This window comes from Sorex araneus, chromosome 9 (assembly GCF_027595985.1).
Source record: "Sorex araneus isolate mSorAra2 chromosome 9, mSorAra2.pri, whole genome shotgun sequence".
Lineage (NCBI taxonomy): Eukaryota > Metazoa > Chordata > Mammalia > Eulipotyphla > Soricidae > Sorex > Sorex araneus.
Window position 1 is genome coordinate 5,009,335 of NC_073310.1, and position 23,215 is coordinate 5,032,549.

At 55.4% G+C, this 23,215-nt stretch overlaps 1 protein-coding gene across 3 annotated transcripts in view; it reads left to right on the forward strand.

Annotated features, from left to right (window-relative positions):
- Window positions 1–765: 765 nt before the first annotated feature.
- The window catches only part of PTPN11 (protein tyrosine phosphatase non-receptor type 11), a 48,890-nt gene continuing 26,440 nt past the window's right edge, over window positions 766–23,215 (forward strand). For all 3 annotated transcript variants that reach the window (XM_055146625.1, XM_055146626.1, XM_055146627.1), the window contains exons 1-5: window positions 766–985; window positions 12,735–12,857; window positions 17,500–17,694; window positions 20,065–20,257; window positions 22,927–23,043. In XM_055146625.1, the coding sequence (XP_055002600.1) occupies window positions 972–985; window positions 12,735–12,857; window positions 17,500–17,694; window positions 20,065–20,257; window positions 22,927–23,043 (642 nt within the window). In that variant the 5' untranslated portion in view covers window positions 766–971. The remainder of the gene's footprint in view (window positions 986–12,734; window positions 12,858–17,499; window positions 17,695–20,064; window positions 20,258–22,926; window positions 23,044–23,215) is intronic.

Below are 23,215 nucleotides of genomic sequence, written 5' to 3' on the forward strand. Positions count from 1 at the left end.
TGGCCGCTTCCAAGGCAAACGCCCTCCCCGTGGTCCTGTCGCTGCGGCCCAACGCAGGTCTTTTTTATCTGAAATTCATTTTGATCCCCAAGTCGAAAGCAGCGTCTTACAGATAGAAAACACTCACACCTACGTGCAGCTCACAGTCCCGAGCCAGGCCTACTGCCAGGCATCTGCAGGTTTCATTTGTTTGCTCTGATCACGTGAAAGCGCAACCACTGGCTGCTTTTCAGACACCTGCAAGAACCGATGAAGTTCGCGGTGAGCCCGACGCGGCCACGCGCCTCGGTGCACAACCTGCCACAACCCGGGCTTGGAGCGATAGTCCCGCGGCCGTCTGTCTGGCAACGCGGCTGACCCGGCATCCCACAGGGGTCCTCCGAGCACCGCCAGGAGTGATTCCTGAGCGCAGGGCCAGGAGTCGTCCCTAAGCATCATGAATGTGAGCCCGCCTCCCCAAAGCAAATAAATCCATTAATTAAAAAAACTAAAAGGGCATTTGCCTTGCACGCGGCCGACCCGGGTTCGATTCCTAGCATCCCGTATGGTCCCCCGAGCACCGCCAGGAGTAATTCCTGAGTGCAGAGCCAGGAGTAACCCCTGTGCATCGCCGGTTGTGACCCCAAACCCGAAGAAAAACCAACAACTCCGCGGCGGCGCCTGCACAGGCCCGCCGAGACCCGCCGCCGGGCGGTAGCCGGAAGTGGCGGCGGCCGTCGCGCGCGTGACGTCAGGGCGGCGCCGGCGGCGAGGGGCGGGGGAGGAGGAGGCGGAGCGAGCCGGGCTCGGGGGGCGGCCGCACAGCGTCCGGGATCCCCACAGGCCTGGAGGGGGGTCTGCGCGCGGCCGGCCGGCTCTGCCCCCCCACGCCGGGTCCCGAGCGGGCCTCCGTCGGGCCAGCCCGATGTGAGCGGGCCCCGCGGCGCTGAGCGAGGAGCGGGCCCGCCGCGGAGCCGGAGGGCGGGAGGAACATGACATCGCGGAGGTGAGGAGCCCCGAGGGGCCCGGCCCGGGCCTCGGCCCGCGCCCCGCCGCCCGCCCTGCCCGGGAGGGGGCGCCGCGGCCGGCCGGGCCCCGCCGGGAGGGCCCCCGCGCCCCCGCGCCGCGCCGCCCCCCATTCATTTCCTGCGCCGCCAGTTCCGGCTCCCGCCGCCGGGATGCGCGGCCCGGGCGGGCGGCAGGTAGAGGCGCCCGGGCGGCGGCGGCGGGGGCCGCGCGCGCCGCATTCCTGACCCATTGCCTCATGAGAAAGGCCTCCCGCCGGCTCCGAAATAGCCCGCGCCGCGGCGGGGAGCGGCCGGCCGCCGCCCGCGACCCCCGCCCCCGCCCCCCGCCGCCGCGCCGCCTCCCCGCCCCCCGCCCCGCCGCCCGCTCGGCCTTCACGTGCCAGACGTGGAAAAACTGACGGTCCCGGCAGCTATTGGAACTATTTCCTTCCTCTGCCGTCTTCGCTTGGGGCGATGGGGGGCTCGGGTGTGGGGCGGGGGCTGTTATCTCGGGGGCTCGCGGGCCCCGCCGCCGCCACCTGGGGAGGCAGGTAGCGTCGGGCGTCCCCGCCCTCGGGGCGAAGGGAGGGAGGAAGACCCGGTGGGTTCGTCACTGCCAGGGTAAAAGTGCTCCCGAGAGCAGGCGTGTGGTCGAGCGTTTCCTGTATGCCGGGCACAGTGCACCCTCCTCCCGGCCCCGTGGGGTAGCGGCGCTTCCCCCCCGCCCCCCCCCCCGCCCCGCAAAGGTGAACAGACTGACTTTCAGATTGGGCAACTCGGCCCAGGGTTGCCCAACTGACCTTAGTGGTGGAGCCGGAATCCCCGCTGTTAATCGCTGCGTTGCTATTATTCACGTATAACTACGGGCCAGGCACCTGCCAGCCTCAGTTTTGTCATTGGCTCCTAGCCCTATTGTTTCCAGAATGATCCTTGCCACTCTGCCTGTGCCGTCCACACCTAAGACCCATTGTGAAACCTCTTCCAAGACGGTCCTAGTGCAGGCACTGTCTGAGACCTGGGATGGGTTGTTCCCAATGGCTGGGGTAGGTGACATGGGAGCCGGTGCAGACTCTCTCGAGTGTCTTCTTAAAACACACCTGCATGCTCTTCGTGCATGCATCTGGGACCAAAAGATGGAGGGGACTGAGAGCTGCGAGCCCTTAGGAAGCGAGTGACTCGGACAGGGCCCTGGGCAAGTGCTTTGCAGATCCGAGTAGTCTATCACTGCGTTTCCACGGGGCCGTGCCGAGCTTCAGCCGTTGGAACTCTTGAGGGAGCCTTTTAGTAAAACAGTTGTCTGTTCTTTCATCTGTCAGATGGTCATTGAACCTTTTGTGCCTCTGTCTGCTTCTCCAGACGAGAAAGGCTCTGCTTCATGAGGGGACAGGGGGGGAAGGGGCGGGGTGGTAATAGACGGACATTGTCCAGCTTGTTAGTTTAGAAGCAGGGGAGGGTGGGGAGAGCCGAGGCGGCGAGTGGAAGGGGTGGCCGTTTGGAATGGGGCATTTCCCGGGCATTCCAGGGCTCTCTTACTCAAGAAACAGGCGTCATCTCGAAAGGCACGTTCTGGAGGCCCCGGGAGAGCTCAGGGCACACCCGCGGTCGCACACGGCGATCCCTGGCACTGTCCCGCATGCCAGGTACAGTCTCAGTGGCACTTCCGAGATCCCCAGTGCCACAGCTGAGTGGGATCCCTGGTCGCTGCACAAGAAGAGTGAAGGGGAGGGGGAGTCGGGGAGTCGGACTGTGAACCCCACATAGTTGGGGTTCTTTGTTGTTTCATGGTCCCGGAGATTGGACCCAGGGCTCGTGCACGTACCTGCACCTACTGGGCCACATCCCCAGCTCAGGATTTTGGGTTTTGCTTTTTGTTCTGTTGGGGATCACGCCCACTGGTGCTCAGGGGCTGTTCCTGTCTGTGCCGTTAACCAAACCTGCGCAGTCCTTCGAGCCATCTCCCTGGCTCCAGGGATTATTTTATGATTATCATTACTATTTTTGGCCACACCTGGTGGTGCTCAGAGATTACTCCTGACTCTGTCAGAGGATCACTCCTCGCATGGCTTGGGAAACGATATGGGGTGCCAGGGATTGAACCCAGGTTGGCTGCATGCAAGACAAATGTCCTACCGCTATACTGTCGCTCCGGCCCCTCCAGGCGTGGTTTTCTTCTTGTTTTTCAGATAGTAGGTCTGCTTTGTTACATTTCGGGCTTGGGGTGGGAGTGGGACACACCCAGCAGTGCTCAGGGCTTACTCCTGGTCTGTGCTCAGGGGGATCATACGTGGTGCCAGGGATCAGTGGGTTGGTGGTGGCGGGTCCAGTGCCCTACCCACTGTACTATCTGGCCGACCCCTGGGCTATCTTTCTATGCTCTGCTAAATCGTGTTCTTTTTTAGTGAGCGTGTTGTGGTACCTCCTTGTAGTTTCCATTTTTTTTTTCCTTCTCATGATTGATAATGTGGATCTTCTTTTCTTGTTTGCATCTTCTACATTCTTTTCTTTTTTTCTTTTTTTTTGCTTTTTGGGTCACACTCGACAATGCACAGGGGTTACTCCTGGCTCTGCACTCAGGAATTACCCCTGGAGGTGCTTTGGGGACCATTTGGGATGCTGGGAATTGAACCCGGGTCGGCCGTGTGTAAGGCAAATGCCCTACCCATTGTACTATCGCTCCAGCCCCTTCTACATTCTATTTGATCAAATAATTTCTTCACCTCATTTCTTGATTTACATTCTTTTTATTCTTTTTTTCTGAGAGGTCCGTGTTGTGTATACAACTCTTTTATCAAATCACAAACATTGGGGGCCAGAGTGATAGTCCAGTGGGTAGGACATTTGACTTGCATGTGGCTGACCTGGGTTTGATCTCCGGCATCCCATATGGTCCTCTGAGCACCATCAGGAGTGATTCCTGAGAGCAGAGCCGGGGGTAACCCCAGAGCATTGCCCCGGGCGTGACCCAAAAAGACAACAAAATCACAAACATCTTTTCCTTTTTTGTCTCTGACTTTTCTTTTTTTCTTTTGGAGGTGGTAGTGGGGGGTGTTCTCCCAAGCAGTGCTCAGGGTCCCAGGGACATTCCAGGCCATGCTTGGCCCAGTACTGCTCGGAGCCGGTGGTGTAAAGGCCCCCGGGGCCACCCTGGTGACACTGGGGAGACCATCTGGTGCTGGAGATCAAAATGGGGCCTCTAGTGCATTCCAGTCCTCCCGCCCATCTTCCTCCCGGCTCCTCCCCGAAGTCTCCCCCCTCCCCTGCTCTGGGGCTCCTCCTGGCTTAGCCGCCCAGGGGGGGCACTCCTGGTGGTGGTCACTCTGGGGAACATGCAGAGCTTGGGATTCCCCCCCAGACCTCCTTTCTAGCACGCATGTGCTCACACAGACCGTTATTTCTCTCGGTCATGTTGTTCGTGTTTGTTTTTGGGGAGCTGCTCTGCTCAGGGCTACGACCGTGGTGCTGAGATTGGAACGCAAGGCGGCTGCGCGCAAGGCAGGTGCTCTCTCTGCTATCTCTGTGGCCAGATTTCATTTTTCACCGCCTAAGCATTGTAGATTTGGTGCCCATTCCTTTTTCTTTGCTTTTTTCTTTTTTTTTTGTTTTTTTTTTTTGTTTGTTTTTTGTTTTTCGGTCACACCTGGCGATGCACAGGGGTTACTCCTGGCTCTGCACTCAGGAATTACTCCTACTCCTGGCGGTGCTCAGGGGACCATATGGGATGCTGGGATTTGAACCCGGGTCGGCCTCGCGTGCAAGGCAAACGCCCTACCCGCTATGCTATCACTCCAGCCCCTGCTTTTTTCTTTTTATAAAGCAAATAGTATTGAAAAATTTTTTGTTTTTGAGTCACACTGGCTGGTGCTCAGGGCTTATTCCTGGTGCGACTCAGGGTACATATATGAGATGTCGGGATCAAACCCTGGTCAGCTGCATGCCAGGCAAGCGCCCGATGCACTGTCCTATCTCTCCAGCCCCAAAATAGTTTCACTTAAGGAAATGAACTTAGAGAAATGTGAAGGGAGAGAAAGAGATAAAAATGTATTCAAAGACAGAACACGAGCTTCTTGAGAAGGGAGAAAAGCCTTGAGGCCCATTCCAACCGTTTTTATATATTTTTTGGGGGGAGAGATCAGAAAAGTGAGATGCAATCATTATGTGGAACTTTTTTCTTTGGGGGGGGGCTGATAGTGCTTAGGGGCTATTTCTGATTCCTTGCCTGGACGGGGGTCCCTCTTTGGAGGGGGCTGGCAGTACTCAGGCGGCGAGCTTGCAGTGCTGGGAATGAAAAGGGACTGACCATGTGTGTAGCATGAGCTCTTCGCTGAGCTATTTCTCTTGTTCTGTGAAGTTGTCTTTTTTTTTTTTTCCTTCGGTGGAGGGCACACCCAGTGGTGCTCAGGGTTCACTACTAAAGTGACTTAGGATTTACAGTGCCAGGGATCGATCCCGGGTCAGCCATGTCCCAAGCACATTCCTTCCTTAACTGCGCTCCTGTTTCTTCGGCCCCCTCCGTGATTTTTTTTTTTTTTTTTTTTTTTACTTTTTGGGTCACACCCAGCAATGCTCAGGGATTCCTCCTGGCTCTTCACTCAGGAATTACTCCTGGCGGTGCTTGGGGGACCTTATGGGATGCTGGGAATTGAACCTGGGTCAACCGCATGCAAAGCAAACGCCCTACCTGCTGTGCAATCGCTCCAGCCCACACCTGTGAATCTTTTAGTTCTCGAATGGAAAAAGTCAGGTGTGATGATTAGCGCAGCAAAACAGGGTAAGTCCTGAAATCAGATACTCTTGTAACTTTGTTCTTTTCCGATCCCGTTCAGGACTGGGGGGACGGCTGAGTGGGAGCCCTGGGTCTGATCCCTGCACTTCACTGGGTGTGGCCCCCAAGCAAACAAAAAAAATTATTTTTAGCCTCGATATTCATACAGCAAGGAGTTATGAATCAGGCGAGATGAAAGAGTAAGTTAGGAAAACATCGCTGCCTTCCGGCTGCGAGGAGTCCGTGGGCCCGGAGCGGAGAGGGCGATGTCAGGTGGAAATAGCTGCTGGGAACAGCTGCCAGAGACGCCAGGCCTGTGGGGGACTTGGGGCTGGTGTTTCTGGTATGCCAGGGCTCGAACCCAGGGCCTCCCCCTGCAGGGCAAGTGCCCCTCTGCTGGACTCTGGCCCTGTGCGCTGTGGTTCGCTTTGATGAGGCATCAGGAAAAAGCTGGCTGAGGAAGTCGTCAGAGGCGTTTTCTCCTGGAGGACAAGTGTTCTGGCCTTTGTTTGGCTTCTCTAACCCTTTCTGGCGTGTTTAGGGTTTGGATTTTATACGCATTCATAGCTAACGTGCCAGCATGCCCTCTTCTCTCCTGTTGACCCCAGGGGCGTGGTAGCATGGAACAAACGCCAACCCCCAGCAACTGAGCGGAGGTATATGGAATTTGGATTTTCTTTCTTTCTTTCTTTTTCTTTTCTTTTCTTTTTTTGCCACACCTGGCACTGCTCAGGGGTCCCTCCTGGCTCTGCACTCAAGAATTACTCTTGGCAGTGCTCAGGGGACAATATGGGATGCCGGGGATTAAACCCAGCCATGTGCAAGCCCAACGCCCCACACACTGTGCTATCTGTCCGGCCCTGGAATTAGGATTCCGAGACTGCTCCTCTGCCCTTCTCAGGCTCTGCAGCTTGCGCACGGCCTGCTTCCTCCAACTCCTTCCTTCAGCTTAGGGTTCCTTTGTTTGTTTTTTTTGAGTTTGGGGCCCCGCCTGGCAGTGCCCAGGGCTTGCTCGTGGCTCTGCACTCAGGGATCACTCCTTTGCGGGTATCGGGAGACCCTGTGTGGTGTGGGGGGACTGAACCCGGGTCGGCCGCATGCAAGGCAAGCGTTGTGAGAGTGCTCCAGCCCCTCATGGTCCCTTTTCGGTGTTTGCACGCTGCCGCCTGCCCCTCCGCACCCCCCCCCCCACCTCAAAGATAGTATAGGATGACCCAAGCTGTGAGGGGCAGAAAATCGAGCTTCCTCAGTCCCTCTCGCTTGGGGTTTAACTGTTTGCGGGTGAAGCACATGTCTTCGGCCCTCCCTGCCGGCCATGTCTGTCTGTCTCCGAGGGAATAAACAAACTGGCCCCCCGGGAAAGCCCAGTGTCTTGTCCTTCCACCGGGACGTCTCTTTGATGTCTGTCCCTCTGCTAGAGCTGCTGGTCTTCGGCCAGAGCGCACGGTCAGCGTGGAGCTGCCTTTGGAGTCGCACAGACCTGGAAAAGCGACGTCCACTGTTTGTCATTGTTAGCAGCGGGCCTGGCCGTACTTCCTTAGCCGCTCCAGAACAATGGAGAGCGCGCGCCTCGTCCTCTCGCTCTTGGGAAACAGACAATGCTTGCCATCCCTGCTGACCTTTTTTTTCCCCCTCTTTTCTTTTTTCCTTTTGTTTCTGGGCCTCACTCTGCAGTGCTCAGGGCTGTGTTGACTCCATGATTGGATGGAGCGCAGGACGCAGGTTTGCACAACATCTCAGCCCCTCGGGCTCTTTGTGCAGAGAGCAAAAGCAACTCCCTAATATTTGGGAGGTTCTGGCGAGAGTTGGCATGGTAACCAAGAGTTTGAGGTCCCCTGAGTGGAGTCAAACATCCGAAAAGGCAGCCTTGTTTGTGGCTGAGTTTTAGTTTTTGAAGATTGTCTCATGTACGCCTGGCATGTGCTTCATTCTTTGGTTTTGTTTTGGGGTTATACCTGGTGGTGCTCAGGGCTGGGCTGACTCCTGGCCCTGCATGGCGGGATCACTCCCGGTGGGGCTTGAGGGACCATATGTGGAGTTGGTATCAAATCTGGATTGGTTGCATGCCAGGCAAGTGTCTTCCCAACCATGCTGTCTACCTCACTGGCCCTGCTTTATTCTCCGGCCACATCACCAGCCTTACAGCCAGTTCTGGAGAGTCCTGTGTGTGCATTTAGCAAACTCACAGTTGCTATGGTCCTTGGCTACATTGAAATGTGAAAGATAGGGCCTGGAGTGATAGCACAGCGGGTAGGGCGTTTGCCTTGCACGCGGCCGACCCAGATTCGATTCCCAGCATCCCATATGGTCCTCTGAGCACTGCCAGGAGTAATTCCTGAGTGCAGAGCCAGGAGTAACCCCTGTGCATTGCCAGGTGTGACCCAATGTGAAAGATAATTGTGTTGGCTTGGGTGTTGAATTTAGACACGAACAGCGGCTTACATGCCAACATCACTTGAGTTTGACATAGCTGGTTCTGGGGTTTAATCAGTCAGATAGACCTTTCAGAATGCGTTCATACTTGTGTACTGAAATACACATTGCACACACACTATCAGAGTGTCCACAGGCATACGGACAATGTTTATTTTTAAAAAGAATGGACAGTGGATCCAAGTGTCTCAGCACTACGCTGACCCACTCTCAGATGCAATTCACTTGTTTGGGAGCTATTTATTGCTGGAATACGCAGTGCCAGGCCCTGTATCAGACGTCGGGCGTTCAGGCTAGAGCGAAGTTCCAGGAGCTGTCTGAACGCGGAAGAGGGTGCATGGGGCGTGGTGACTCGGGGAGGCAGGTGGGCACCGGACCAGCCCTGTTTGGTTTGTGTTTTGGGCCATACCCGGCAGTGCTCAGGGCTTTCTCCTGACTCATATGTCTTTCCTAGCGTTGCTTGGGGGACCGTATGGGGTGCCTGGGATTGGACCCAACTCAGCTGCTTGCAGGGCGAGCACCTTACCCGCTGTGCTATTGCTCTGGACCCACAACTTTTTTTGTTTTTTTTTGTTTTGGGGCCACACCCAGCAATGCTCAGGGCTTACTCCAGGCTCTGCACTCAGGGATCACTCCTGGCGGACCCAGGGGGCCACCTGGGGTGCCAGGGATTGAACCTGGGTCGGCTGAATACAAGACAAACGCTCTCGCTGAAGCTCCCTCCCCCTCCCCCCCAAAATCTCAGTTTCCTGTGGACCAGGTTGCAGTTTGGATCGGGCAGTAAGCAACGCACGACCCTCGGAAGGATGCGATCAGGGGCGTGACCTGAGCTGGTCTATTTAAAAATAATCGCTTCGGTTGCGGTGAAGGAGGAGTGTAGGAGGCGCGCGTGGATGCAGGGAGAGACATGCGCGGGCGGCACTGGGATGGAAGCCCTGAGGGGAGCCGTGGGTGGCCCGGTGCTTTCAGTGTCTTGTCACCAGAGGTGAGGTGCCGAGCGCCCGGCTCCGCCAGCATCTGAGCTCACCGCAACTCCCCCACGCCGCCTTCAGCGCATTGCCCCCCGCCTGTAAAGTGCCTGTCTGCATGGCCGGCCCTCCTTCGGGGCTCGTAACTTCCAGAGTGGCACATTTTCTTTCTTTTCTTTTTTTTTTCTTCATTGAGTCACTGTGAGATACACAGTTATAAAGCTGTTCATGATCGGTGGTTTCAGTCATACACTGATCCAACACCCACCACCCGTGTCCCTAGTTTCCCTCCCGCCACCCCCCTAGAATGGCACATTTTCTTTGCAGAATGAAATGTGCTTTTCTTGTCATATGCCAAAATGATACAATCACACTCACTTTCGTTTTTTTTTTTTTTAATTTTTTTTGCTTTTAGGGTCACACCCGGCTATGCAGAGGGGTTATTCCTGGCTTTGCACTCGGGAATTACTCCTGGCCGTGCTCGGGGGACCCTATGGGATGCTGGGAATCGAACCCGGGCTGGCTACGTGTAAGGCAAACTCCCTACCTACTGTGCTATCGCTCCAGCCCCACACTCACTTACTTTCTCCCCAGGACAAAGGTGATTTTGCTGCAGTGGCAGGTAGGAAAGGTGACACTCAGGATCCCTTCAAATTTAGGCAAGGATCTGAAATCAGGCTTTGGCGCCTGAGTTTTAACCCGTTAGCACAGCTGCCTTGAGAATAATTCCCTGGAGTTGCCGGCTACTTAACAGTTTCCTCGCATGGAGACGGGGCTGCTAATACTGGCTTGGGGGCTACTCCTGATGGTGCTCAGGGTTTGTTCTGACTCTGTGCTCAGGAGCTCCGGGGACCATATGGGATGCTGCTCATTGAATCCAGGTCGGCCACGTGCAGGGCAAGCGCCCTGCCTTCCGCGCTATTGCTCTGGCTCTGACCAGTAGAGAAGGTTTAAGAACCCACTCCTGGCACACTCACGGCTCACTCCTGGCTCTGTGCTCGGGGGGCCACATGCGGTGCTGGGGATCAAATCGGGGAGAGCTGCATGCAGGACGAGTACCTTAAGCCCTGTGCTCTCTCTCCAGCCCCACAGATGTGTCTTCAGAGTAGCCGAGCGGGCCAGGGAGAGAGCTTATGTTCTGCGTGCAGGAGGCCCTCCCTTGATCCCTGAGCACAGGGCGGGGAGTAGCCCCTGAGCCCTGCTGGGTACGGCCTGGCAAAAGGAATCACAAAAAAACGGCAGGTGAATCTATAGTACATCAAAGCTCAAGTTGTCAGATTGTGGACTAGAACTTTCCATTTCTAATTATAGGTTATTTGAAATAATGAGCCATGAGACTAAGCTTATGAAAAGGCAGTTTGTAATAACATAAATGATCCCTGCGTCAAAATGGCCTGTTTGCAGCTGACATAATTATGCCCCAGAAGAATCTGTCCTGCGTATCTCCCACCAATAATAACATTGTCAACAACTGTGGTAACTAATGTTTGTTAAGCTCTTAACTCTGCCAGCCTCGGCGCTAAATGCCAGGTATGAGTTTTCCCTGTCGCGCCTCTCTCCTCTGTTTACTCGTAATAACCCGATACGACTCCTGCTGCCGCTCACCGTGTGGGGGCTGGGCCTCCCTCCCAGCTGTGGGAGTCGCCTCCTCGGGTCAGCAGGCTACTCTGTGAGCCATTTCTGTCAAACTTGCAAAGGCGCGAACCTGTGGTCACAGTGGTATGGCGTCTGGGTTTCCTTGGGAGTCATAAGTCATGGAGCTGGAGTGATAGGATAGCGGTTACGGTGTTCGCCTTGCAGTGCTGCCGATCAGGGTTTGATCCCTGGGTTTGGTCCCCAGCACCCCAGAGCCAGGTGGGAGTGGTCTCTGATACCGGCAATGGGATTGATGATCGGGCAAATCAAACACGTGGAATTTGATCATACTGATTGTAAAGTTGGGTGCTATGAATTAACTTTGTAAATTACAGTGCCTAAATAAAAACATTAAGAAAAAAAGAGCCCTACGTTAATTTAGGTCTTTTTGGAATAGCACAATGTAACAGATAAGAGTTAATAGGTTGATTTCTTCTTTTTTTTTTTTTTCTTTTTGGGTCACATCGGCAATGCACAGGGGTTACTCCTGTCTCTGCGCTCAGGAATCACTCCTGGTGGTGCTCAAGGGATCATATGGGATACTGGGAATCGAACTCAGGGTTGGACCGCATGCAAGGCAAACGCCTTATCTGCTTTGCTATCGCTCCAGCCCTGCAAATTTGACTTCTTAGGGCTAAAGAGATAATGTTTCCCCCACTTGAATAAAAAAGAGTGCAACAGAAGTCTGCCTTCTTCGTCCCTATACTCTTACTTTGTTGGACCTGTGGTGTTGAAGGCTTAATCCTGGCTGGCCGGAGCTCAAGGGTCACTCTGGTCAGTACTCGGAGGACCATGTGTGGTGCAGGGCATCAAAGCAGAGTTGACCACATGCAAGGCAAGAGCATTGCTCTGACATCTCTCTGACCCTTCTTCATGCTCTTGATGGAAATTCTTATTTCTGTCATCCTTCCTTTCTATTCTCCGTCGTCCCTTTTTCACAGTTGGGTGTTGGGATAAGTTCGCATAATTTAGTAATGATATAAGTCATGCTTTATTTAAGCAAATAAATATGTTAGAAAAAAATCTTTAAAGTTCCTGGGTAGGAACAAGTCCTGAACAAGTCCAGGGTCCATGCAGGTGCTGCCATGGTAACGGTACATGTGAAATCCGTGGATTAGAACTCGGACCCTGTGTTCACAAAACGAGCTCTGGAGCCAGCAGTTGGATTTCTAGAACCGAAGTTGACCGTGTGCAAGGCAGGCTCCCTACCCGCTGTACTTAAAATTGAGGGCTTGTGCCCTCAATTTTGTGTTTCTAAAACTTGTTTGAAACAATTTCCTGTTTACTCAGATGTTGTAATAATAGTACAAAGAACTGCATTTGGGCCGGAAAGATAGTCCAGCGGGTAAGGCATTTTGCCTTGTACGAGACTTGTCCTGACTCGATCCCCGACATTCCCATATGGTCCCCTGAGCACTGCCAGGAATAATTCCTGAGTTCAGAGCCTAGAGTAACCCCTGAGCATCGCTGGGTGTGACACAAAAACAAAAACCCAAAAGCCCCAAAGAACCTTATTTTTTCACCCAGAATCACAGTTCATATTGCATTACAAACATCAAATCAGAAAATGTACATTATATTATCTCTCTGTCTCTTTCTGTCTCTCGGGCTTACTTTTGGCTCTGAACTCACGTGTAGTGGTGCTCAGGGGACCATTTGGGGTGCAGAGAGTCAAGCTCTAGTTGGCCGCATGAAGGCATTCACCTACCTGCTCTACTCTCTCTGACTCCTTATTAAAAAGTGGGGGAAGAAAATTCTGGGCCCACTCCCGGCTTGGTCCTTGGGTGGATCATGGGGGACAGGGACTCGAACCCAGGGTGCCAATTAGTGCTCCAGCCCTGGGACACCATTGACTTGCATTTACAGTGCCCATGAGGCATTTTAGCTGTTACCCTGTGGGAAAGAGTAACGACAAAATTTTAAGCTCTTCGTGCCTGTTTCTCTCCCAAGATGGTTCCACCCGAACATCACTGGCGTGGAGGCAGAGAACCTGCTCCTGACCCGAGGCGTTGATGGCAGCTTCCTGGCGAGACCCAGTAAAAGCAACCCCGGAGACTTCACTCTCTCCGTTCGGTAAGTCGGGACGCCAGAGAGCGCCCTGTGGGGGCACGGGGGCGTTTTCCAGGTCGGAAGTGGTGAGGCTGTACTGGCCAGCCTGCTCCCCTCCCATCCAGAGGAAGGCCTGCCCCCCGCCCCGTGGTGCTTCCCGCTGGGGCCCCGGCCTGTGGAGCAGAGGAGATTCAAGCCCACTCGGGCACCTGTTGGGCGTTCCTTCTACCAAGACCCCAGGATCAATGGAGCAGTTGAATGAGTTCTTTGCTTGGTGTTTTTTTTGGGGGCCCCACCCAGTGATGCTCAGGACTTACTCCTGGCTCTGCGCTCAGGGATCATTCCTCGAGGTGCTTTGGGGACCACATGCAGGGGAATCAAACTGGAGTAGGCTCCTCGGGCTGGTCCCCAAACAAAACAGACACAAGAACCAGAGCATTTCCGTCACCCTGGGGAGCAGCTCTGTGTCCTTTTTTGGGGAAGGTTGGATAGGGGTGCCCTGGTAGTGCTCAGGGCCTGTTCCGGCTCAGGGTCCCTCCTAGGCTGCTCTCCCAGGTGATGTCACCGTATTTGGGAGGGGATGGAACTGGGGTCTTCCACATGCAAGGCGAGTGTCTTGACCATGTATGCTCTCTCCGGCCCACATGCATATTGTTCGGTGTGTCAGAGGTGATTTTAGTGTCTTGGTTTGGGGGCTACACCCAGGGTGCTCAGGGATCACTCCTGGCAGAGTCGGCACCAGCTTTGGTGCTGGGAGTGAACTCAGGTCAGTACATATACAAGGCAGGTGCCTTCTGCACTGTACCGTCTCCAGCGCCAGCGTGTTTGGTTTTTTTAATAATTTAAGAAATTTTTAATTGCATCACTGTGAGATAGACCATTACCAAGCTGTTCATGATTGGGTTTCAGTCATACAGTGATCCAACACCCATCTCTCTATTGGAGTAGATTTCCTACCACCAATGTCCCGTTTCCTTCCCTCACCCCCCAACCTACTTCTATTGCAGGCACTTTCCTTCTTTCTCTCTGTCTCCTCCTTTTGTGCATTATGATTTGTAGTAAGGTACTAAGAGGTCATCATGCTTGTTCAGGGAATTTGGTGTATTTATTGGGAAGGTAAGGCTGGAGAAGCTTTTTTAATGAGGTGGCAGCTCTGGGGTGTGGATGTGACTGCCGGGGCTTCTAGATATACAGGGAGCTGGGGGGAGGTAGCCCATCCCAACCTGGAGAAAGTCTGGAGATTTCAGTTACAAAACCTGCATACCTGAATTTTCAGCAGATCAGTATCTTGGTCTGGTGCCTGCTTGAGCAAATCGATGCACAATGGGATGACAGTGTCTTGGTCCATCCCAAGACAGTAGAACCCCGGCTGGGGTCACAGCAGCGATTTTGGATTGTGGAAACTAGTGGCTGCTGGGGGCTCTATTCGGATGGAAACTGGGTTTAAAGCCCCCCACCCCCGTGTGCCCTGGATTATTTGGCCATGTGTGAGTCCGAGATTCAAGGTAGCTTTTGATCTCTTTTGAGATTTATTCATGGATCTCTGAAGTAAGGCCAGTGAAGGAGCTTACATGGTGACACTGGAGTTGGTTCCTGGGGTCACTGCCAGGGCTTCCGAGAGTATAGGGAAGTGGGGACAGTAGCCCATCCCGAGTCCAAGAAAGCCTGGAGATTTCAGTCACAAAATCCACATACCTGAGTTTTCAGCAAGTTAATTTCTTGGTGAGGTTCGTCTCGAGACGGTGGGGTCCAGCCGGAACATGGCAGTGATTTGGGATTGTGGGAGCATGCAGCGACTGGGGGTTCTGGGTGGGCACTGGGCTAGCCCGCCCCCTACTCCCCATGTGCAAGTCTGAGAGGATATACTGCATCTTTTTTTTTTCTTTTTGGGTCACACCCGGCGATGCACCGGGATTACTCCTGGCTCATGCACTCAGGAATTACACCTGGCGGTGCTCAGGGGACCATATGGGATGCTGGGATTCGAGCCCAGGTTGGCTGCGTGCAAGGCAAACGCCCTAACCCGCTGTGCTATTGCTCCAGCCCCCGCATCTTTTTTCTTAATCTCTTCTAAGGTGGTTTTTTTAATTTTTTCCTTTTTGGGTCACACCTGGTGATGTTTACACCCAGGCATTGCTCCTGGCGATCCTCGGGGGACCCTATGGGATGCTGGAAATGGAACCCGGGTCGGCCGTGTGCAAGACAAATGCCCTACCCGCTGTGCTATCGCTCCAGCCCCTTCTGAGATTTATTTATGAGTCTCTGGAGCAAGGCTGATAAATGAGTTTGTATGGCGGAGCTGGAGGTGGTTTGTGGGTGTGGCTGCCATGGCTTAATTTCTCAGGAAACTTGATCCCGAGTCGTTGGAGTCCAGCCAGAGGCAGAGTGGTGACTTTAGGGTGTCTGGAAGCCCCAGGACACCACCAGGCTGCTGATGCTCTCGCCCATCGGGTCCAGGGTGACCCGCTAATGGCATGGTGCCCTTTGTGCCCCAGCAGCGATGGCAGCAGCGGCCCCGGCTGGGACTAGGGCCAGGACCAGGATGGCTGCTGTTCACGGCTGGCACGCTCTGGGCAGGCCACAGCCACCAGTCCCGCAGAACCTGACCGGGGGCACGCGCCCCGTCCTGGGATTCATCCAAAGCCAGTTGGTGCTCAGGGAGATTTTCCTCTGTAACATGCTGCGGGTGGCACTCTGTGAGATGCACTTGGGGTACCGCAAGCGCTCCGGGCTACAGGAGCAGCGGTGGACTGTTTTTAGTCTTTTTTAAAAAAAATTATTTTCATAAGGTTATTCACATTAATTGGTTACATTTAATAGATCAACACCAATCCCACGACTATTACACCTTCCCACCACCATTACACCTTCCCACTACCATTATTTCAGATTTTCCCACCACCATTCAGGCCTGCCTGCCACAGACAGATGCTCCATAATTTATTTTCTATTGCTTATTATGAATATCATGAGAGGTCGTGCAGCTGCAGAAGCAGCCGTGCAGACCTGGAATTGGGGTCCAGAGATAGTCCATTTCGAAATTCATTTGTGAGTCTCTGGTTCAAAGCAGAAGATGCACTTAAATATGGCCCGGGGGCAGTTTGTGGGCGTGACAGCCGGGACCCGAAGGGGTGGGGAGACGGGAAGGGAGAGACCGTCTCTGTCTCTGCCAGCATCTTCAGAGCCCTTCCTGCGTACCTGGGCTTTTCTTCTGAAAGTTTGTAGCCACCGAGGGTTCATCTGAAGTGAGCGGAGAGGGGACACTCGCTCCATCTGAGGGGCCACGGTGACGATTTTTAGTCTTGGCGCCGCCTCTGTGCCCAGTGCTGGCTCCTGGCCGCCCAGCCGCCCAAACCGGTTGCACATGGCGGGCACCTGGGGTGCCACAGTAGTTGCAGACACCAGGCTGGCCTTGAAAAGAAACGATACTTACATTCATCCCCCTGAAATTATGCTGTTTCGGTGCCATCACGTGCCAAGAGCCGTTGCTCTGCCAGTCCTGGCAGCTGCGTCCTGCCGCCACCTCGGCTCTCCTCTGTTTTTTCGCTCCGGGGCTGGAGCTATATAGCACAGCGGGTAGGGGTTTGCCTTGCACACAGCCGACCCGGATTCACTTCCCAGCATCCCATATGTCCCCCGAGCACCGCCAGGAGTAACTCCTGAGTGCATGAGCCAGGAGTAACCCCTGTGCATCGCTGGGTGTGACTGTGTATTCATTTTCGTAATAAGTATTTGAGGTTTTTTTCCCTATTAAAGTGAGGCTTTTGGGATGGAGAGATAGTCCAGTGGGTAGAGCACTTGCCTTACACAGAGCTGACTGAGGTTCAATTCCCAGCACCCCATGTTGTTCCCTGAACACCCCCAGGAGTGATCCCTGAGCATATCTGGTTGACCCCAAAACCAAAATTAAAACAATGAAAATAAAAATAGGCTTCAGTGCATATTCACGTACAAATATTTTGGTTTCCTTACAGTTCCTTGCTCTGGGGCCGTGCTTGGCTGGTCTCAGGGGCTACTATCGGTGTGCTGCTCAGGGGTCACTCCTGAAGGTACCTGGGGGACAGTCGTTCCCGGGGATCAGACTGGCCGGGCCTTCTGCCTGCAAAGCAAGTGCTCCAGTTTTCTCTCTCCCCAGTTTTCCTGACACTTCTTTTGGAGAAATACGTAGGAGTGAGTTTATTGAATTTTAAGATAGGTGTGTAATTCTGAGTCTTGATTAATTAATGATGAGGAAGTCATTGTCAGTTCACACCTGCCATTTGACAGTTGGCCTTGGGAAGTAGAGGGCATGTAAGGGAGAGGAGCAGAGCCAGCCTGTGATGGTACAACACACGAAGGCAGCTTTCCTTCCTCTGCCTGGACCAGTGGCAGGGAAAGCGGAAACGCATCCCTTGGGTTTGTTTCTGTGTATGTGGTATCTTGGGGCCGGAGAGATAGGACAGCGGGTCAGGTGCTTGCATTGCCGCACCTGACCTGGATTCGACCCCCAACATCCCATATCGTCCCCCCGAGCACTGCCAGGAGTAACCCCTGCCCCTGCCAGGAGCATCGTCAGGTGTGACCGAGAAACGAAAGACACAAACAAAAAAGAAGGCGAGTCGGTCTTCCTAGGAGAGCTCTTGATTTGATGTGCTTCCTCCCTCCCTCTTCCAATGGACCATTTTAGAAGAAATGGCGCTGTCACCCACATCAAGATTCAGAACACTGGCGATTACTATGACTTGTACGGAGGGGAGAAGTTTGCCACCCTGGCGGAGTTGGTCCAGTATTACATGGAGCACCACGGGCAGTTAAAGGAGAAGAACGGAGATGTGATCGAGCTCAAGTACCCTCTCAACTGTGCAGACCCTACCTCTGAAAGGTCAGTGGCGCGGGGGGAGCGCGAGTGGGTGGCCGGTGGGGGTTTGACTGCTGTTCCTGCCCCTGAGGCCGCCCAGCAGGTGGGAGTATTGGGAGTGCCCCCCCCCCCCCCTGTCCTCCCTGCACTGGTATGTGTGGGCGTTTGAAGAATGCTGAACCTGGGGCTGGGGCGGTAGCACAGGTAGGGCGTTTGCCTTGCACACGGCCGACCTGGGTTTGATTCCCAGCATCCCATCTGGTCCCCCGAGCACCGCCAGGAGGAATTTCTGAGCAGAGCCAGGAGTAACCCCTGTGCATCGCCGGGTGTGACCCAAAATGCCCCCTCACCCCCCCAAAAATAAAAGAATGCTGAACCTGAGCTGGGGATTTTGGCAGGTGAGGAGAGGAGGCAGATGGTAACGGGAGGCACGAGCGTCGCGCCAGTCATTCAGCAGTGCCACCAATAGATGTCAGCTTCGGCTCGCAAGTGGAGAGGCAGCGAGCCCAGACTGCCAGCGCTTCCAGCCGTTCCTTTGTGCTCCATGCACAAACGTGTGTGTGACCTTGCTGAGGGGAGCAGGGTTATTCAGCCTCCTTCCCCCGGCCCCCGCAGCTTGGCACCCAGCTGATGGAAGACGGGCAGTGCTCAGGGCTGACTCCTGACTCTGCACTCAAGGGTCGCCCCAGACAGGGCTTGTGGGGGGGCCACACGGGGAGCCGGAGATGGAATTCAGGCTGCCCGTGTGCAAGGCAGGCGCCCTACCCGCTGGACTGTCACTCCAGCCGTGCTCGTTTGTGTTGATTTTTTTTTTTTTTTTGCTTTTTGGGTCACACCCAGCGATGCTCAGGGGTTACTCCTGGCTTTGCACTCAGGAATTACTCCTGGTGGTGCTTGGGGGACCATATGGGATGCCGAGGATCGAACCCGGGTCGGCCGCGTGCAAGGCAAACGCCCTACCCGCTGTGCTATCGCTCCGGCCCCCTCGTTTGTGTTGATTTTATTGGTTTTCTCCATTGCTGGTCTCCCCTCTTCCCCAGCTCAGTCTCGGGGTCTCAGGATTCGCTCTCTTCACGCCGGTTCTTCATCTTGCACTTCCGTGTGGTTGCTCTTACGAGCTGAGGATTCGTCTCTTGGGTCCCCTCTAGCTGCAGGCCGCAGAGCTGTTGGCCAGTTCCGCCGGGATTCATTTCAGAATCTCACCTCACGGTGGCGGTGGCTGCCCCAGGCCTCACGGTGTGTTCCCGGGGCGAGGCGCCCAGCATCAGGCTGCCTGGCTTCCCGACATGTGGAGGGACAGAGCCTGTTACAGAGATGGCTCTGCGGGCACGTCTTCCGTCGTCACTCAGAGCCATGTTGTCCTCGGAGAGCCCGCATGCAGGCCGCCGGTCAGGTGGGGCGGCCGGGAGTTTACATCCTCGGCAGAACCCTTTCCTCCTGCTCCCAGGGCTGTTGGCCCCAGGCTTTGAAATGAGATCCCGTGTATGGTCCCCGGACAGGAAACTTGGGCGCTCTCGGTAACGTGGGTAGGAAACAGAGAAGTCAGGGAGGCCTGAGTGCGTGTGTAAGCTATAGATGCACGTAGATTTGTGGTCCTGGGGATCGAGGCCAGGCCTCGTGTGCATATGCACAGCGTGGACCTCACCTCGGAGTTACACCCCAGCTTCTTCACGAGTGTTCACCGGGCAGGTGTGGGCGGGCGCTGAGGCGCTTCTCTGCCTCTGCCGCGATCCCCTGGCTGAGTGTGGCTGAGTGCCTGGCCCCCGGGGGGCAGTTTTAGAAGATGGGAGATTTCAGAGAAAATTAAGGAAAGATTAAGGACCTTTGGGAGCCGGAGAGGTGCAGTGATTGGGTGTTTACCTGGCACAGGCCGGCCCCAGTTCCATCCCCGGCATTCTGTGTGGTCCCCTGAGCCAGCCAGGAGTGAGCCCTGAGCACTGCTGGGTGTGAAAAAAGAAAAAAAAAAAAGATAAAGAACATTTGTCTCCACATGATTGTGGCTTGGATGAGACATTGACTGGTCGCTCTCGCTCTCTTTGTCATTTTGTCATCAATCCTGTATGGAAATAGACTCTGGCTCGTGGAGAGCCGCTGTTCCATCTCTGGAAGGAATGTGACTGGTTGCGTTTTTTTTTTTTTTTTTTTTTTGAGTGGGGGCATACCCAGTTGTGCTCAGGGTTTCTCCTGACTCCGTGCTCAGAGATCACTCCTGGCGGGCTCCAGGGATCGTGTGGGACGCTGGGATCAAATCCAGGCAGCCGTGTGCAAGGCCAGCGCCCTCCCCGCTGCACCATCGCTCCGGCCCAGGGTCGGGACTGTTCTTGTGTCAGCTTTGTGGAAGTACGTCGGGAACCCCCGCGCCAGCTCACCGCCTTTCCGTCTCCTGCCGTGTAGATGGTTTCACGGACACCTCTCCGGGAAAGAAGCAGAGAAATTACTAACCGAGAAAGGAAAACATGGCAGCTTCCTGGTCCGCGAGAGCCAGAGCCACCCTGGGGACTTTGTCCTCTCCGTGCGGACCGGCGATGACAAAGGGGAGAGCAGCGATGGCAAGTCGAAGGTGACCCACGTCATGATCCGCTGCCAGGTACGGCGGGCCTGGCTCGGCCCCGGGCCCAGCTGCGCGCAGGTCTCTTCGGGGCTGTGCTTCCTTGGCCAGCAGCTCTGCTGTTTCCCGTCTGTCATTCACTGACATGGCTGCGTCCTTTCAGCACTTCATTAAACGTCACAAGAAGGGTTTTTTGTGGCGCTCTGGGCACGCGGTGCTGTGTTGGGCTGTTTAGCCGGCGTGCAGCCTAACCGGTCTGGTCTCCGTCTGCCTGCGTGACGGCCGGGAGGGTTGAGCTCTCGGTTTCTGGCCTTTATTTTTTTATCGGGGGTCCCAGCCTGACTTGGGTGCAGGGACCCCAGGTGCAGCCATCAGTGCGGGGGGGGGGGGGCCCTGTAGTGCCAGGGGTGGCGCTCGGGGCCTCGCCCACGGTAGGCACATGCTCTCCTCCTCGGGCATTCCCTGCCCACGGTGCTCTCGCTTCATTGGGGCACGGGGAGGACTCCCCTGCAGGACCCAAGAGACTCTGAGCCCATCCCGAGTCTCAGGCGGTGGGCACCCGAGGCCCAGGGATGCCATGCTGCCCGGTGGTGCCAGGGCTACACCTGGTGATGCTGGGAGCCCTGGTGGTGTGGGGGATCGAATTGGGGTTGGCCACATGCAAACCGGCCAACCATGTGTCTCCGGCCCTGCGTTAAGGTGACTCTTGGAAACCCATCTCCCATTATTTTTTTGTTTTGTTTTGCTTTTTTTTTGAGTCACACCCAGCGATGCTCAGGGGTGACTCCTGGCTGTGCACTCGGGAATTACCCCTGGCGGTGCTCAGGGGACCATATGGGATGCTGGGAATCAAGCCCGGGACGGCCGCGTGCAAGGCAAACGCCCTCCCCCGCTGTGCTGTCGCTCTAGCCCCCATGTCACATTTTGTCAGATGCTTTAGAATAGAAACTCCCATTTCACTTTTTAGTTAGTTAAAAACAACAACAAAACCCCCATAAAAACCTGAGGTGTGATTTACATCTCATAACTTTTTTTTTTTTTTCTAAATGGACAATTTCTTGGATTTTAGTCTCTTTGAGATGAACCCGGCAGTTTCTGCCTTAACCACGAGTGTGTGTCAGTACAGGATTGTCAGATAGTCCATTCTTTGGCTATGCCACATTTTGTCTAGTCAGAAACTTGTTTTGTGGGGCTCTGAGTGGCCCTGTGCCCTCTCTGCAGCCCTGGACACGTGCAGGGCCACCTCTGGGCCCAGCCCTTGGTGCTTGGGGCGGGGCCGCCCTGGGTGCCGGCGCCCGGAAGGCACGCTCTCCGCCCCCGTGAGCGCTCTCCTCTGCCGCTGAAAGGTTTTGTCTTTCAGTCCCTGCGAATGGCCGGAGAGGTCTGGGCGGATGGCGCAAAGGGCCGCCGTCTGCTTTGGGTGGATTGAGTCCAGGCGTGACCCCTGGCGCTGATAGTCCGCGGGGCACTACCAGCAGTGAACCCTGAGAATAACTCCTGAGCACCGCCGGGTGTGACCCCCAAAACAAAACGTTTTCCAGTGGAGGGGTGGGGTGAGGAGATGGTGCAGAGGTCAGCAGGGACGAGCTCGCCCGCGCGAGTCCTGCTTCATCCCCGGCACCGCCTGGCCCTCCGGCCCTGCGCCACCAGCCTGGGTGGTTCCCCTGGAGTCTCCCCAGGGCCCCCGGAGTGACAGAGGTCCGACTGCTGTGAGCTGTGCTGCTCCAGGCGTGTATGAGCACGCTTTCGCGAGTCTCGGTGGCTGACACGTTACTCTCGTGTTTCAGTCGTGAAACACTTCCCGGGGCCTGAGCATACTCAAGCAGTCCAGGGCCAGGCTGGGGCTTTCTCGCAGGAGGTGTCCCGGGCGTCCTTTGCCGTGCCTGTCTCTCTATGACTCGGGAAGTTGGGCACAAAGGCATCCTGGCCCCGGAAGGCCAGTGTTCTTCCGTGGCCGAGCCTGGCGCTGCTGCCCGTTGTCGCTGTGGTTGTCTGCCTGCCCAGGGACCGTCCTGGCTCCTTGTCACACGCCTCTGCTGAAACTGACTTGGGGTCACTTAACGGTTGCGCAGAGATTTCCCTAAGACCCCTGAGCCACCGGCTCAGCCGCCCCTCGGCTCGGCCTTCACTTAGCCCTCTAGCCGGCAGGAGCCCCCCGGACTTCTTCAGTGTTGGGTCCACCCGTTGCCTTTGGCTGCCTCAGGCAACTGTGCTCGTAGATAAGTCAGGCCTCACAGTGCCAGCCGGCAAGAGTCGCTTTCCCGGGAGCTGCAGAACAGGCCAAATGCCGAGACTTCCCCGGGGTCTCTGGAGGGCTCGCCCTGCTCCCTGCCGTGGCCCCAGGCTGGGGGGCTAAGGAGCCAGTGGGGAGAGACGAGGAATGAGGACACGGAGAGCGGGCCTGGCGTGCACCTGGTCTGGTTCTATTCCAGGCACGCCAGGTGGTCCCCCAGGTATCTCTAGGAGAAATCCCTGAGTGCAGAGCCAGGAGAAAGCCCTGGGCACTGCTGGAGGGTCCTCAAAACCGAAAAAAATAAAAGGCCCCAGCTTGGGGCTGGGGAGAGTCAGGAGTCAGTGGCGTGGGCCTGGCCCTGAGTTCCATCCCCCGGCACTACCAGGTGTCACCCTGTGGGTCTGGAGCACTGCTGGGGCCTGCTGAGCCGAATGTCTGTGGATTCTAAACATAGCTTTGTTTTTTTCCTTTAAAGGAACTAAAGTATGATGTTGGTGGAGGAGAACGCTTTGATTCTTTGACAGACCTTGTGGAGCATTACAAGAAGAACCCCATGGTAGAAACGCTGGGCACGGTACTGCAGCTCAAGCAGGTGAGCGCACTGGGCACTGCAGCTTATCTCCTGCAGTGCTTTAAATAGCGGCTGATTACTCGGAGCAGCCGTCACAGCCAGTCTGGGTTCGCTTACGCCTTCATTCGCCACTCCCCTTCGACTGGGTTTGGAACCAGATTCCAGGGACTGCTTCATCTCCACATCTGCCCCT